Source organism: Miscanthus floridulus, chromosome 7 (assembly GCF_019320115.1).
Source record: "Miscanthus floridulus cultivar M001 chromosome 7, ASM1932011v1, whole genome shotgun sequence".
In the NCBI taxonomy this organism is placed as follows: Eukaryota; Viridiplantae; Streptophyta; class Magnoliopsida; order Poales; family Poaceae; genus Miscanthus; species Miscanthus floridulus.
Window position 1 is genome coordinate 135,256,183 of NC_089586.1, and position 13,508 is coordinate 135,269,690.

Sequence of the window (13,508 nt, forward strand, 5' to 3'; positions counted from 1 at the left end):
AACAATGCTGTAGCCATGTGCTAGGTTAGGTTTAGGTAACTTCGAAGTATGTGTCCCCAGACCCCCAGCCCTCTTTGTTTTGCTGTCAGGGTCTTCTGAAGAGATTTGGCACTAGGATGCTCTGGTATCTTTCTCCAAGGCCTATACGGAAAGATTCATGAAACTCATGTGGCATAATAAAGAAATGCTTAGGCCGAGAGGTTACTGACTGACACTCTTGGCTGTCTGTGACAGTTTCCTTGCATGCTATTATGTTAGCCTGATCAAGCAAGCAACCAATGGTCCTTGCATGCTATTATGCTAGATTAGTACTCTTTTGGTTGCAGTTACAAGCAATTGTTCTTTGAGAGGTGAGATGGCTTCTGCTTCCCTCTCTCTCACCTCAAAACAGCCCTGCTGCCCTGGGATTAGAGTATCAACGCAGGGTAGCTTAGGCTAACATAACACCATTGGTATCCCTACCAACCGGTTAGGCTCCACATCTGGTGGAAATCCAAATCAAGACCAGTGCTCAGTAATCTTAAGTACTAACCTAGCAAAACACTGCAGCGTTTGTAGGGGACAAGGCACAAGTGTCGAATGTAAAGCTGACCTTCAGAGGCACAGGTATGGAGGGTCTACCAACATGTAGTTAAAAAGGCGGGGCCATTATCCTGGCAGAATCTTGAACCTGGATGGGGCAATTCAATGTGATGGACCAAAGTGAGTTCTATGCATTGCAAATTCTAATTACCAGCAGAGTGACTACAAAATATCCCCCTCCTCCACCCCCCCCCCCCCCCCCCCCCCCCCCCCCCGCCCAAAAAAATGCAATTGTCACTTTCTGAGAAGGCAAACAGTTTTAAATTTGATGACAATTTTAAACAAAAGAGTACTAACATTTATGGTACCGAATATGCCGCTAGCTTAATCATGACATATATTTCCATAATATAACTATTTAGGGTCATAAACATTAATAATATTTCCTATAAACTTAATTAAATTTTAAAAGTTTGACAACATATAAATCCAAATTACATCTTTTTAGGAGGGAGGCTGGAATGGGCAGCTGACTACAGACTGGCGGAGAAGACATCAGTTACATTTTTCTATGTCTACTGTTTGGTCAAGTCGATGCAAGGTTCAACAGATCTGGTAACAGGGGGAAGAAAAAAGAATCATGACAGGACAATATTGATTCCCATTTAACGTGCTGGATTGTTAATTGATGTGTCTCTGCATCGACCGTGCTGCTGCGTTACTCATTAATATTTAACAGTGTGTCTCACTACAGGCAGAGTTAATGGCAATTTATTATCAAGCAACCAAATTTAGTACCCTTGATGAGCATTTGCTGCTTTAGCTGGAGATTAACTGGAAATCTACAGGCATACCATACACGGGTTTAATATGTATGCTTACCTGGTAAGGTTGTCGAGTGATGCAGTCTGCACGTCATGCTTTGAAGATGTGCCACAAATATCTGTCAGCACAAAACGGGCTTGCTACAGCAACAGGACCTGTTAAAAAGTGCAGAAAGTGGTAGAAGAAAACAGGTTTAAAAAGTAAGTGTGAGTGCTCAATTTTTCAGTGGTTCAATCTTTGCTGCGTATAATATATGCATGCATGTTCATATGATTTTGCAGTTTCTGCAGACTTGCAGAGCTGAGGAAGCTTGTCGTGGTAGAGTTGCGCCAAAGAGTTGGTGTACTGACTATAGCTATTGTAAGGTTTAGGCACATGTGAATGTGATTCGCCCATCCCCCTCTCATGTCCCTGCAATAGGGGTCAAAAGCAATGCAAATTTTTAGTGCCACAGGTGCTACAACCCACTATAAAATACATGTTAAAGCCTGATTAGCTCTGGAGTAACAGTACTTAGCTTTGCCAATAGGTCATTCTACAGGACAATGGTTTGAGTCAAACCATGTTGCTTTGGCCACAAGCAGAATGCACCTCTCATGGGAATTGGTCGTGTGAATATGACAACTATTGTCACCTAGGCCCATATTTTGCCCTATAGGTAATGCAGTAGCAAAGCCAGCACCTCTATTCAATCCAATACAGGGTTATGCACTATATAGAATACTAACTCACCAAGGTAGGGTTAGAAATTAAAGCCAAATATTAGGCAGCAACAAATCTGAAAATACCAAACAAACAAAATACATGAGGGTAGATCCACCTGAATGCTATTGTCTTTGTTTAATGCTAAGACGGGCAAAGCCTTAAAACTCTAAAAAAAATACATGAGGGTAACATTAGTTGTAAATTGTAATATACATGCACAATACAGTTACATATTTCTGGGAAAAATGATTTAAAATGAATGCCATTTTTATTCATAACGGTACAGTACAATCAGGCAGTAACACCGATGATGCCATTGGTGTTTAGTAGGTACAAAGTTACATATTTCACATAGATCCAACAGAAATTTACCGTTACTGAAATTTCGCAAATTAAATGTTTTCTATGTCACACTTTCATATTTGAATGCAAGCAACTCCCTAGGAACTCAAGCAAATTGTTGAGGAAGTGTCATGTACTGGCTTCTGCATCAAGTGTACTTCTGACTCCATCTTGAAATGAGATTGGCTTGATACCAAGAATCTGGGTTAGCTTGGTGATGTCCATGGATATGTCTGGTGGAGAACCTACCCCTCGATTAACCTGGACAACAGGTAGATGCGGGCATTACAAGATATTATGATGGAAAAATAAGCATATGGAAGCAAAATGCTTAAAGGGACCTCAATGCTCAATGTTGGATACTATTTCAGTTGTAAAGTTAAGACCAACTTGTATCTAAAACATCATGCTTGTTGGATAAATGTGTTCTAATAGTACTCGTGTTAACACTAAATAGGCAGATATCATATGGATGCTTCAATGCTACATTCCAGAGGAAACATAATACCGATAATGCAGACACAGATTTGATTATACTGGGGTTATATCCACGAACAACAGCAACAGACTCAGCCATCTGCAGTCTTGATACCCTATCTGGACCACCAACATTCAGGAGGACCTGGACTTTTTTGCCATCTGCAGCATGCACTTTGATGTCAGTCACCATGGCACAATGGAAAACAATTGCTAATAGGAAAACACTAATATTGAAGCGTTATAATATATGAACTGGAACATGTTAAAATTGTTTATAGAGTGAACACAAGAAAAAATATTGCTACTGATTGAGTTCCACAAATGCACAAGTCAAACTCATACCTGATAACCAAGTTTTTGTCAATGACAAAATTACGTCCACCATATCTTTGACATAGACAGGGCACCGGAATTCATCATTGAAGAACTCAACCTGCTGGCCTTGTGAAAGAACACCATCCATCCACTGCATCCAAATGGCAAGTACTTTTCTTAGTTAGACACTTCTCTGGTCCTGTAGAATCAGTTTCAATTCTGAAACATTAGCAACACGACTCTACTTACTTATAGTTGGGGAGAAGAACATAACACTATTTATGAGTGCTGAGCAGTGCATTTTACCTGAACGGGAAGGGATTTTGCCACAGGAGAGATTGTTTGTGGCCCATAGATAATGCTGCTTCTCAAGATCGCATAGTTTGAGCATTTCTCAACAATGAGTTTCTCTGCAGCAACTTTAGATTTTCCATACATGTTCACCGGCACTGTCTCGTCCTCTTCTTTGTAGAAGGATTTCACCCCCTCATAAACTGTCAGTACAAGAGAGGCATATTTCATTGTACACTTGAGTCTAGGATGAACATACATGCAGTATGCACCACAGATAAAAATGTCTGAGTAGCAGAGTATGGCACCAAGGATTGTGAGTGCTGTACCTTGATCAGTTGACAGATGAATCAAAAGTGAGTCGTCATTCCCAAAACTCAGCAACCAATTCACAAGTGAAGAAGGCACATTGGTAGCCATAGCAGCAGGTGGATCCATTTCACATGCCCGAGGAACTGACATCGCAGCACAGTTGACAACTACGTGTGGCTGAACATAATAGGTACAGGTTAGTATGCTCTGTTATCGGTGAAATGTAGTAGTGATCTCGTGATTCATGTAACGTCCAGCCAAGCAATCGCCAATCAGTTAATCACTGAATCAGTGAGAGCAGAAGTTCGTATGAAGCAGAGAGTTGCGCGCGGTGGGAAATGCGGATGCGTATTGTACCTGGCCGAAGGACGCGGAGATCGCCTCGAGGCCGTCTCCGGAGCGGAGGTCGGCGCGGAAGGCGCGGACGGAGGGGAGCGCGTCGAGGAGCGGCTGCGGCGGGGCGGGGCTGTGGTGGGTGAAAGCGACGTCGAGGCGGTCGGCGGCGGAGGACGCCGCGAGGAGGTGCTGGCCCAGGTAGCCGCTGCCGCCCACCACCAGCACCCGCTTCCTCTCCTCCTCCCCCGCCATCTCGAGAGATCTGCTGTGAACTCGCTCCTCCGTGAGATTGCGAGGGAGGGAAGCAAAGGGGCTCGGGATTGAAGCGGCGCCGTGGGTCCCACGCTTCAGTTGAAATCTCATACGTATCCTGGTGGCGGAGGCGGAGACCTCAACTCCTCAAAGCGGAAGCTTAACTGCTCTTCTCTTCACTTCACAGTTTGTTGCATTGCGTTGCCTTGGCCGCCGCCGCCAAAACCCAGCAGCGAGCGATAAACCCTACAGCGCCGCCGTCGCAGCTGCCGGCGGCGATGGGGGGTGGGCCGCGCACGTTCCCGGGAGGGCTGTCTAAGTGGCAGTACAAGCGGATGCACGAGAAGCTGGCGCGGCAGAAGCAGCGGGGGCTCCTCCGCCACGAGAAGCAGCTCTACCTCGCCCGCCTCCGCTCCGAAATCCGCGCCTCCCGCCTCCCGGGCGCCGCCGCCGCGGAGGCTCCGCCGTGCGAGGGGCCCACCTCGTCGCGCGCCCACATCCGCGCCCTCGCCGACCGCTTCCGCAGGCCCGGCGCCGAGGACCTCTGGAACGAGGACGACGGACCCCTCCGCCGCTCCAAGCGGCCGCCGACTGGGATCGCGTCGGGTGTCCAGCACCGGCAGCAGCAGTTGGACTCTGGGAAGCCCCGCGGAGGACCGAGTTGGGAGGACTGGGAGGACCTGGCCGCTCTGGAGCAACCGAGGCCTCGGAGGGAGCCTTTAGACAGGGGAAAGGGGCCGACCTTGGCCGCGTTCAATCCGAGAAGAGAGTACCGAACGGTGGCGCCCTGGTGCCCGCGTTGGAATCTGGCGCCACTCGGTTTCGTTGATCCCAGGAGGTTTTACTCGGTGATGACTCCTTGCTCCGTGAGTTGGCAACCGTGTGTCGACCTGAGGCCATTGGTTGCTAGAGGCCTTACTGAGGTTGGGAATGGAAGGAGGGAGACACCATTGGCGCTGTTTAATCAGGAGAGCCTGTACTCTGTGGCTGCGAGGCGATTTGGCAGGAAATGGAGACCAGATTTGTCAGATGAGGATGACAAGGGTGCATCTGCGCGCAAGAGGAATCTGAGGTTTGGAAAGTTTGGGGCTTCGAGCGAAGAGGATTCAGAAATTGATGAGTCTGAGGACACAGATGCCATCAGGAGGAGATGGAGCAGTGCTGCTCTCAGGAACTGTGATATGAAGAAGGAAAGGCGGGTGCTCAAGTCTTACGAGGAGGAAAGCAATGATCTCACGGGTAGAATCCGAGAGCTGCGAGAGGAGATCAGAAATAGAGAGGTTTTGGGTACTGAGAGGAGGCGTTATGAGTCCAGGGGTGAATCTCTGCTTACCAGTAAAAGGTCACACTCTCATATTTCATTATATGCTATTGTTCATATTTGCTGTGTAGCCTAGGAACCTCATATTGTATGGTTCATGAAATTTAGGTAAAGCAATGAAATGAAATATTCTCGAAATGTGTGCATCATATTGTATGAAATCTTCTAGTTCAGCTTCTGGAGTACCGTTTTATCATGACACTGACCTTTAACATAAAAATTAACAATAATGCAAAGAGTGGAGGCAATATAGATTGCTCATCACTGCACATCATGGTACTTTTCTTTTTGACTCAAGGTTAATGAATGATTGGTGAATAATAAAATTAATTTTGCATGTCCTGTCTTACTTTGAAATAGAGATAGCATCCATATAACCAGCAAGTTATGTTGTTTCTGTCTTCAGATTTGATGAGTGTGGTGTCTCCCCTCTGACAGTCAAAGCACTTAATGATGCTGGATATGTACAGACAACTGTGGTGCAAGAGGCAGCTCTTCCTATTTGTCTTGAAGGTATTATATTTATTTTACTTTCTCTAGACATTTCTTTTACACAAAAAAAAGGAAAAAGAATGAACTTTGTGATATGAGGAAAACATGTGTTTGCGTTCAAAAGAATTTGAGAACATATGTGTCAGAATGAGGTTGAGGTTGCCCCTCGTAACCTCTTATGCATGTACATCTCTCAAGAAGTCAGGTTATTAAATCTTTGTTTGTACATTGTGATACCTTCTTTAAGCATAAGCATATGGTCCATGTTGCTTGACTTAAGTATTTCTTCATTTTAGGACTTTCGACCTTATGATACCATTCCGTTATATCTCTGCCTGAACTATCAGAACATGTTATCACAGAAGTCATCGAATTTCTCACTTATACTATACTACTATATATAAGCAGGTAAAGATGTTCTTGTCAAGGCCAAAACTGGAACCGGCAAAAGTGCAGCTTTTCTGGTAATGTTCACTCATGATATATTATATTAGTTTCAGAAATTATGTTTCTTTTGATGTTCATATTGTTCAACCAATTTATTCAAAATGGATTGATAAACAGCTTCCTGCAATTGAATCAGTCTTGAATGCTATGAAGAGCAATACAAATCAGCGAGTATCTCCAATATTTGCTCTTGTCCTCTGCCCTACAAGAGAGCTTGCTATTCAGCTTACAGCTGAAGCAAATGTCTTGTTGAAGTACCATGAAGGAATTGGTGTTCAATCTCTTATTGGTGGCACTAGATTCAAGCTTGATCAGAGACGTTTAGAATCTGATCCATGCCAGGTTTGTCATATTTATCAACCTACTGAAGATCAAGACAAAACTTACTTTAGCCTGACGATTTTCCGTTTCCTTCTTTCCCTTCCAGATTTTAGTTGCAACACCTGGTAGACTGCTGGATCACATTGAAAACAAATCAGCATTCTCTGTTCGTTTGATGAGATTGAAATTGCTTGTGTTGGATGAAGCTGATCATTTGCTAGATTTGGGTTTCCGTAAAGACATAGAAAAGATTGTCGATAGCTTGCCACGTCAAAGACAAACATTGCTCTTCTCAGCTACTATTCCAAAAGAGGTAGTATAATAATCAGCATAGCTCGTGCACCAATATATGTATATTTTTTCCTAACTCCATCTGTGTTATATTATACTATATCTGTGAATGAATACCCACAATCATAAAACTGGGAGTAATGGTTGCTAGTTGTGACTGACAGGTTCGAAGAGTTTCACAGCTAGTATTAAAGAGGGATCACGTTTTTGTTGATACAGTGGGCCTTGGAGCTGTTGAAACCCCAACTAAGGTATACTCTTTATTTTATTTTTTTTAAACGAAACTAAGGTATACTCTTTCTCCTCTAAATATTTGGCTCTCTTACTATTCTGATAAGATACTTGATACACACGTATAAATGTTTGGAGCCATATATTATCCACTCTTTAGTTTGACCATTTGAATATTATACCACCATGCTTTTTTTAAGAGACACATGAGTTGTATTTGTAAATCATGTCTAGCTTAAAATAGAAGTTTGTGGTCCTCTTTTAGCCTTCTTTTCTATTCTCTGTATGAAAATAATTTTGTTTGCTGTTGACCCATTTCTACCTCCTGTTGTTGGGCTTAGGTTCAGCAGTCATGTCTTGTGGTACCACATGAGCTGCATTTTCATATGGTTCATCACCTACTTCGAGAGCATATTGACCGTGAAGTTGATTACAAGGTCCTGCATCTCATTTTCTTCAAACAACCAGTTGTAAGAACTTCAATGTGTTGTTTTACTAATAATATTCAAATTTCAGGTTATTGTTTTCTGCACGACAGCCATGGTGACTGAATTTATGTATATCATGCTTCGAGATTTGAAGTTAAATGTCAGGGAAATTCACTCAAGAAAACCTCAGCTTTTTAGAACTCGCATATCTGAAGAGTTCCGGGGCTCTAATCGCTTAATTCTTGTAACATCAGATGTTTCTACTCGTGGGGTGAATTATCCAGATGTCACCCTTGTGATTCAGGTGAAATTCCATTCATGATTATTGTAGCTGAAGAAAGTTTATGACACTACCATTTATTTGCCTAAGCAACTGGAGAATTGACGTCTAACTCTTACAGTTGCGTGGCATGATTACATTGCTTCTGTGCTTCAGTATTGCAGTACTGACATACATGGTTCTTGGATTAGGTTGGTGTTCCTCCTGATAGAGAGCATTACATCCATCGGCTTGGAAGGACTGGAAGGGAAGGTAAATCTGGCAAAGGAATTCTTTTACTTGCACCATGGGAACAATATTTCCTGAATGAGATAGGTGATCTCCCAATTGAGAAGTGTCCAGCACCAGACATTGGTCAGGAGATGAAACAAAAGGTCCAGATTGCTAACTTAGCTTGTGTTCTTGTTGTCTTTTAGGAACTAGACTCTAGTGTCCTATAATCATCTCATCATGCAATATATCGTTAATGCTTACGAGAACTTCATTTGAAACGCTACTTACACATGTGCCCACAACAGCTTTTCTGATGTGTTTATGTCATCATAACACTATTCAGTTCACTGTTTAATTGCTGCCCCATTATATTGTAGTGATTAAATAGTCAATGATCAGCTTATTCAGCTATTGTCATACTTTTATTCACGTTTTGCAATGCAGGTTGACGATTCAATGAAAATTGTTGACATGAGCATCAAAGAAGCAGCATACCACGCATGGCTTGGGTACTATAACTCAATTGCTGACATAGGTAGAGATAAAACCATGCTTGCTGACTTAGCAAATCGATTTGGTGCTTCGATCGGCTTGGAGAAGCCTCCAGCAATATACCGGAAGACCGCACTGAAAATGGGGCTGAAGGATGTCCCTGGGATTCGAATAAGGAAATGACTTGTTCCTCCATTGAAAACGCAGCACGGATTTCTTAGTGTTCCCTTAGTCTTTTATCCTAGTGTACAGATTCACCACATAGTCTCAGGGATGAGTAGTGTTTGTTCTATTTTCACCTATGTAGTGGCATTTCTGTATACTGGTAGTTCCATTGATCAGCTTCCTTGACGCGGTACTGATGAATAAGACGGGCTTCCATGCGAATTATTGTAATCCAAAAGTTGTTGACGGGGTTCCATGCGAATTATTGTAATCCAAAAGGTGCTGAAACATGTAGCTGTGCTTTTCAACTCATTGTATTGGAATTTTTTTAATTTTAACACTTTTTTAATCTAATTTTAAATCTAACACTGCATGTTTTTTTTAAACTAACACTTTTGGCCGCGCCCATTGTCCTGGCGCGGCCAAATGCCTGTGCCGCGTCATGCATAGTGGCGCGGCAGAGGTCTGACGTGGTGATGACCGGTTTCGTTGAACGTGACGTGGCAAGGCCTGCCGCGCCACCATGCATGGTGCGGCAGTGCCGCATCCTGTTCTGTGGCGCGGCAGAGCCGAATAAATACAGCGCCCAGTCTCGCCTGCTCGAGCAGCAAGTGCCTCGCTCGCCGCCCGTCCGGTGGTACCTGGACGGTTTAATCCGAACGCATCGCGCCGATAGTGGGATTAATTCTAAGTATTGCTTGACGTAAAATCAATAGTAGATTTATTTCTGTTTTTTGTTGATTTTTTTCACGGCCGAATAAAGAATTTGATAAGCCAATGATTTGTTTTCCGTCTTTCATTAAACAGTTAACCACTATTTTAACTAATCGATTACGAAAAATTGCCACCGGCGTCGAGATACGCCGGGACTGTCGGTTCCCGAACTAGTTGGTACTTAATCTCGCCGACAGTGCTGCCGCGACGCAAAGAAACGAATACGAAGCAAATAAATGAAGTCCGTGCGCAGGTTGACAAGCTGTCACATAGCATTTCCATTATTTTGACACAAGTTCGACATAACATAACCAAATAACCCCATAAGTTTTGGATGCCAATATTTGTTTGACCTAACAAACTAAGACCCAGGAGTGTAAGGATCCCCCGAACGCCTCTGTCTCTTCGGATTTGTTGGCAACACATTGGGAGTGTAGCCAACGTCGGTATAGTCGCGTCGACGGTGCGTACGGCTCGTACCCTGCAAGTATATGATACGCACGATTACTTATAATTCTTTATGATCGTTAGTTCATGGAGTCTACGTATTTAAAGAAACTATCTTTGATAGTACCTGTGAGACTCCTTGGGTACCAAGCGGGACACCACCTAGCTGAGACATGCCGATCTCGTCCTACGGCCAATCATCCCATTGGTCGTGTTGTCTACGAAAGCCTGGGGGGTCGTTGTTGTCGTCATCGTCGTCCTCGGTTGCAGGGTCCTTCCCAGCGCTATGATGTGGTGGTGTACGCACCGCGGAAGTGGCACCTGTCATCGGCTGAGAAGAGCCGACTGGTGTCCTCAAAGAGGCTGAAGACGTGCCACCCGACCGCGCCAGGAGTGGCGGTTCCTCATAAGGAGTGTCCATGCAGCTAAGCTCCTGAGCTAGCTTCCTACAGCTCTTTTTCACCTTCTGCATAAATAGACATTAAAGTTAGTGCATTACCTAAACGCATATACACTAACGAAACATTTTCGGAACGGACAAGTTTACGTTACCTCCACAAAAGCCGCGAGAACGCCTGGCCCTTGCCCTCTAGACTCGTGAAGCCGAAACGCTGCTTCGTTGGACAGCCTTGACAATTGTGTCGCCTGGTACAGAAATACGGTTGGACAGTTTGAGTACACATACTTAATACCAAAAGAATAACAAATTGTACCATTCAAGTATATTACCACGTATCTTTGAAGCGGGGCTCTCTGTAGCTGTGTCCTCCCTAGTGGTAACATCGTACACATCTTCGATGACATCTTCCTCCGAGTCCTCGTCAATCGCCACGTCAGTGTACGGGGGCTTGATATGTGTCCTCGTAGACCTGTGAAGCCACCGCAGGTACTCGTCGAAGGTGTGCTGGCCGTGTGGAGGACCCGCATGGACCGGATGTCGTACCCTGTTCTGCCACAAATGGATGTACGAGTTGTGTCACGCGCCAATCCTTGGTCTTGTACCTCTTCCTGCGGTCATACCTGCAACAAAACGATGTTAGTTGTACCACACACCTCTGGATTGTAGCATTGTTATAAATCGATAATGCACCCGTGCAATTCTTGGTTGGTGGAGTAAAGCGGTGGTGGGCAGCCTGTCATTCTCCCAAACTATCTGCAGACCTGGATGGGCAAATGAATCTCAACCACATGGAAGAAAATAAGAGAGACGTCGCAGCGATACTCGTCTGACTCGTCCCTAGTGACAGGACTGAGATAGTCTTGGAGCTTCGGAGAATCCCAAGGACACCAATGCACCTAAAATTTCATAATTGAGTTATGTTGTGATATAGTATACATTGAAGAAGACATATGTATGATAGTAAAGAGAACGTAACCTGATGTTGTGTCAGGACATCGAGACCGTCCGTGTACTCCCTGTACTTGCGCCACGCATTCCCTCTAACTAACGCTGATTCCGTCCAGATATACAGAGCTGTAGGGAGTGTATCCTGCCCGTTCCATCGCTACATTGAACACGATAATGAATTAGCCATTAATAATGAATTCATATGTAAATGACTCCAAGAATATAGTGAACCGAAGTACTTACCGGTAAACCATTATTAAGGAGCCTCCCGACGGGCCATCGTTTCCAACACCACACCTGGAGTAGGTAGGAGCAACCCCCAAGGTTCACATATCCTGAGGTGCGACGGCAGACAACGCATAGCTGTCGATATGTCCATGCTAGGACTGCGCTGCCCTAGCTGTACGCCGCTATGTTCTCCCATGGCTGGCGTAGTATGTCAAGGAACATCCAGCTGATAGTATTGCCCGAGGCGTTTGGAAAGAGGAAAGCACCAAGAAAGTGTCAGAGCCACACTCGAGCGAACCTGTCGATCAGAGCCTACTCAGCCTATGGGTCCAAGTAATCAAAGCACTCTGTAATCCAGGATGACGAAACACCGAAACTTTTTCTGAAATCGACCCAAGAAAATGAGACCCCATGCCTGCAGGAAAGCAATGCAAGTATTAAATAGGCTTGAATTACTCACTTATTTTTCTTGGAAGCATCGTCGTCCGGTGGAAGAAAGCCAGTAAACTGAGTCACCAGCTCCCTCCAGTGATCGTTGTCAACTATCCTTGTCACTGAAATTCCCCCCAACCGAAGGCCTAAAATAGCCTTCACGTCCTGCAACATCAAGGTCATCTCGCTACAAGGTAGGTGGAACGTGTGGGTCTCAAGCCTCCACCTGTTATAAGAATATAATAGAATGACCGTTAGTTGCCTCAAATTTATTACAAGAAAGTTTACGTACAAAGAATGCACTCGCACCTGTCTACAGCTACAGTAGTAGTGTTGGGTCAAGGAGCAGAAGACCGTGGTTGACAACACGGACAAGCTTGAGGAAGCCGGCACGCCGTATGTAGGGCGCATAACGCTCATCCCACTGGTGCGCCCTGATGTGCGTGCAGGGTCTCAAAGGAGGCAAGCCACCTCTGCGTCGTTGTCACTCAAGATGTGTGCTCGGTGCTGGTCGTCGTACTCCACCTCAAGAATGGGATACAACGGGTGCTGCGTGGGAGAGGTCATCCTGTTACGAATTGATAAACAAAGCGTTAGAGTATTCAAATTAATAAAATTCAAATTAACATTAGTAAATTTATAAACAAATTCACTAACCGAACTATCCTAAACCCTAAACCCTAAACCCTAAATCCCTAAACCCAAGATCCTAGCTATACTTTATAATAAATACATAATCAATCCATAAAATCCCTAAACCCTAAACTAGTATCTATACCTAAAATCCCTAACTAAATAACTAACTACAAACTAAATAATAAATATATAATCAATCCCTAAACCCAAAATCCCCAACTAAATAACTAACTATAAACTAAATAATAAATATATAATCAATCCCTAAACCCAAAATCCTAACTATACACACAACCTCAAACCTACGTAAATCAAAAACAAATTCACTAATGTAACTATCCTAAATCACTGACTATCATAAATCAATACCAATCATAAAACCTTAACTATCCTAAATCACTAATTATCCTAAATCAATAATAATAAAAAATATGAAATCGAGAGGGAGGGACCTTACGAGCGGGCGGCATTGACGCACCGGCGTTCGTGACGCGGCCGGCGGGAGTGGTCGGGCAGATGCGGGCACGGCGTGGCCGGGCAGGAGCTGGCGGGGGGGCACGTGTGGCTGTCGGCGCTGGCGGCGGCGGGGCGCGGGCGGACGCTGGCGGCCGGGCGGGTAGGCAGGTGTGCGTGCGGGCGGGC

At 44.5% G+C, this 13,508-nt stretch overlaps 2 protein-coding genes across 2 annotated transcripts; one reads left to right on the forward strand and one right to left on the reverse strand.

The window, feature by feature from the left end:
- Positions 1-2,217: 2,217 nt before the first annotated feature.
- LOC136468128 (uncharacterized) lies at positions 2,218-4,631 on the reverse strand. Its single transcript, XM_066466998.1, has 6 exons — positions 4,150-4,631; positions 3,810-3,969; positions 3,496-3,683; positions 3,217-3,340; positions 2,903-3,033; positions 2,218-2,655 (listed from the first exon to the last, which is right to left on the reverse strand). Exons 1-6 carry the CDS (start codon positions 4,489-4,491, stop codon positions 2,524-2,526), a joined length of 1,077 nt encoding a protein of 358 aa, XP_066323095.1. The 5' UTR covers positions 4,492-4,631; the 3' UTR covers positions 2,218-2,523.
- On the forward strand, positions 4,511-9,362 carry LOC136468127 (DEAD-box ATP-dependent RNA helicase 48-like). The gene is made up of 10 exons (XM_066466997.1): positions 4,511-5,722; positions 6,108-6,214; positions 6,602-6,657; positions 6,758-6,982; positions 7,068-7,274; positions 7,417-7,503; positions 7,825-7,920; positions 8,000-8,215; positions 8,383-8,565; positions 8,849-9,362. The coding sequence occupies exons 1-10, from the start codon at positions 4,659-4,661 to the stop codon at positions 9,077-9,079; spliced, it is 2,472 nt and encodes an 823-aa protein (XP_066323094.1). The 5' UTR covers positions 4,511-4,658; the 3' UTR covers positions 9,080-9,362.
- The last annotated feature ends 4,146 nt before the right edge of the window (positions 9,363-13,508 follow it).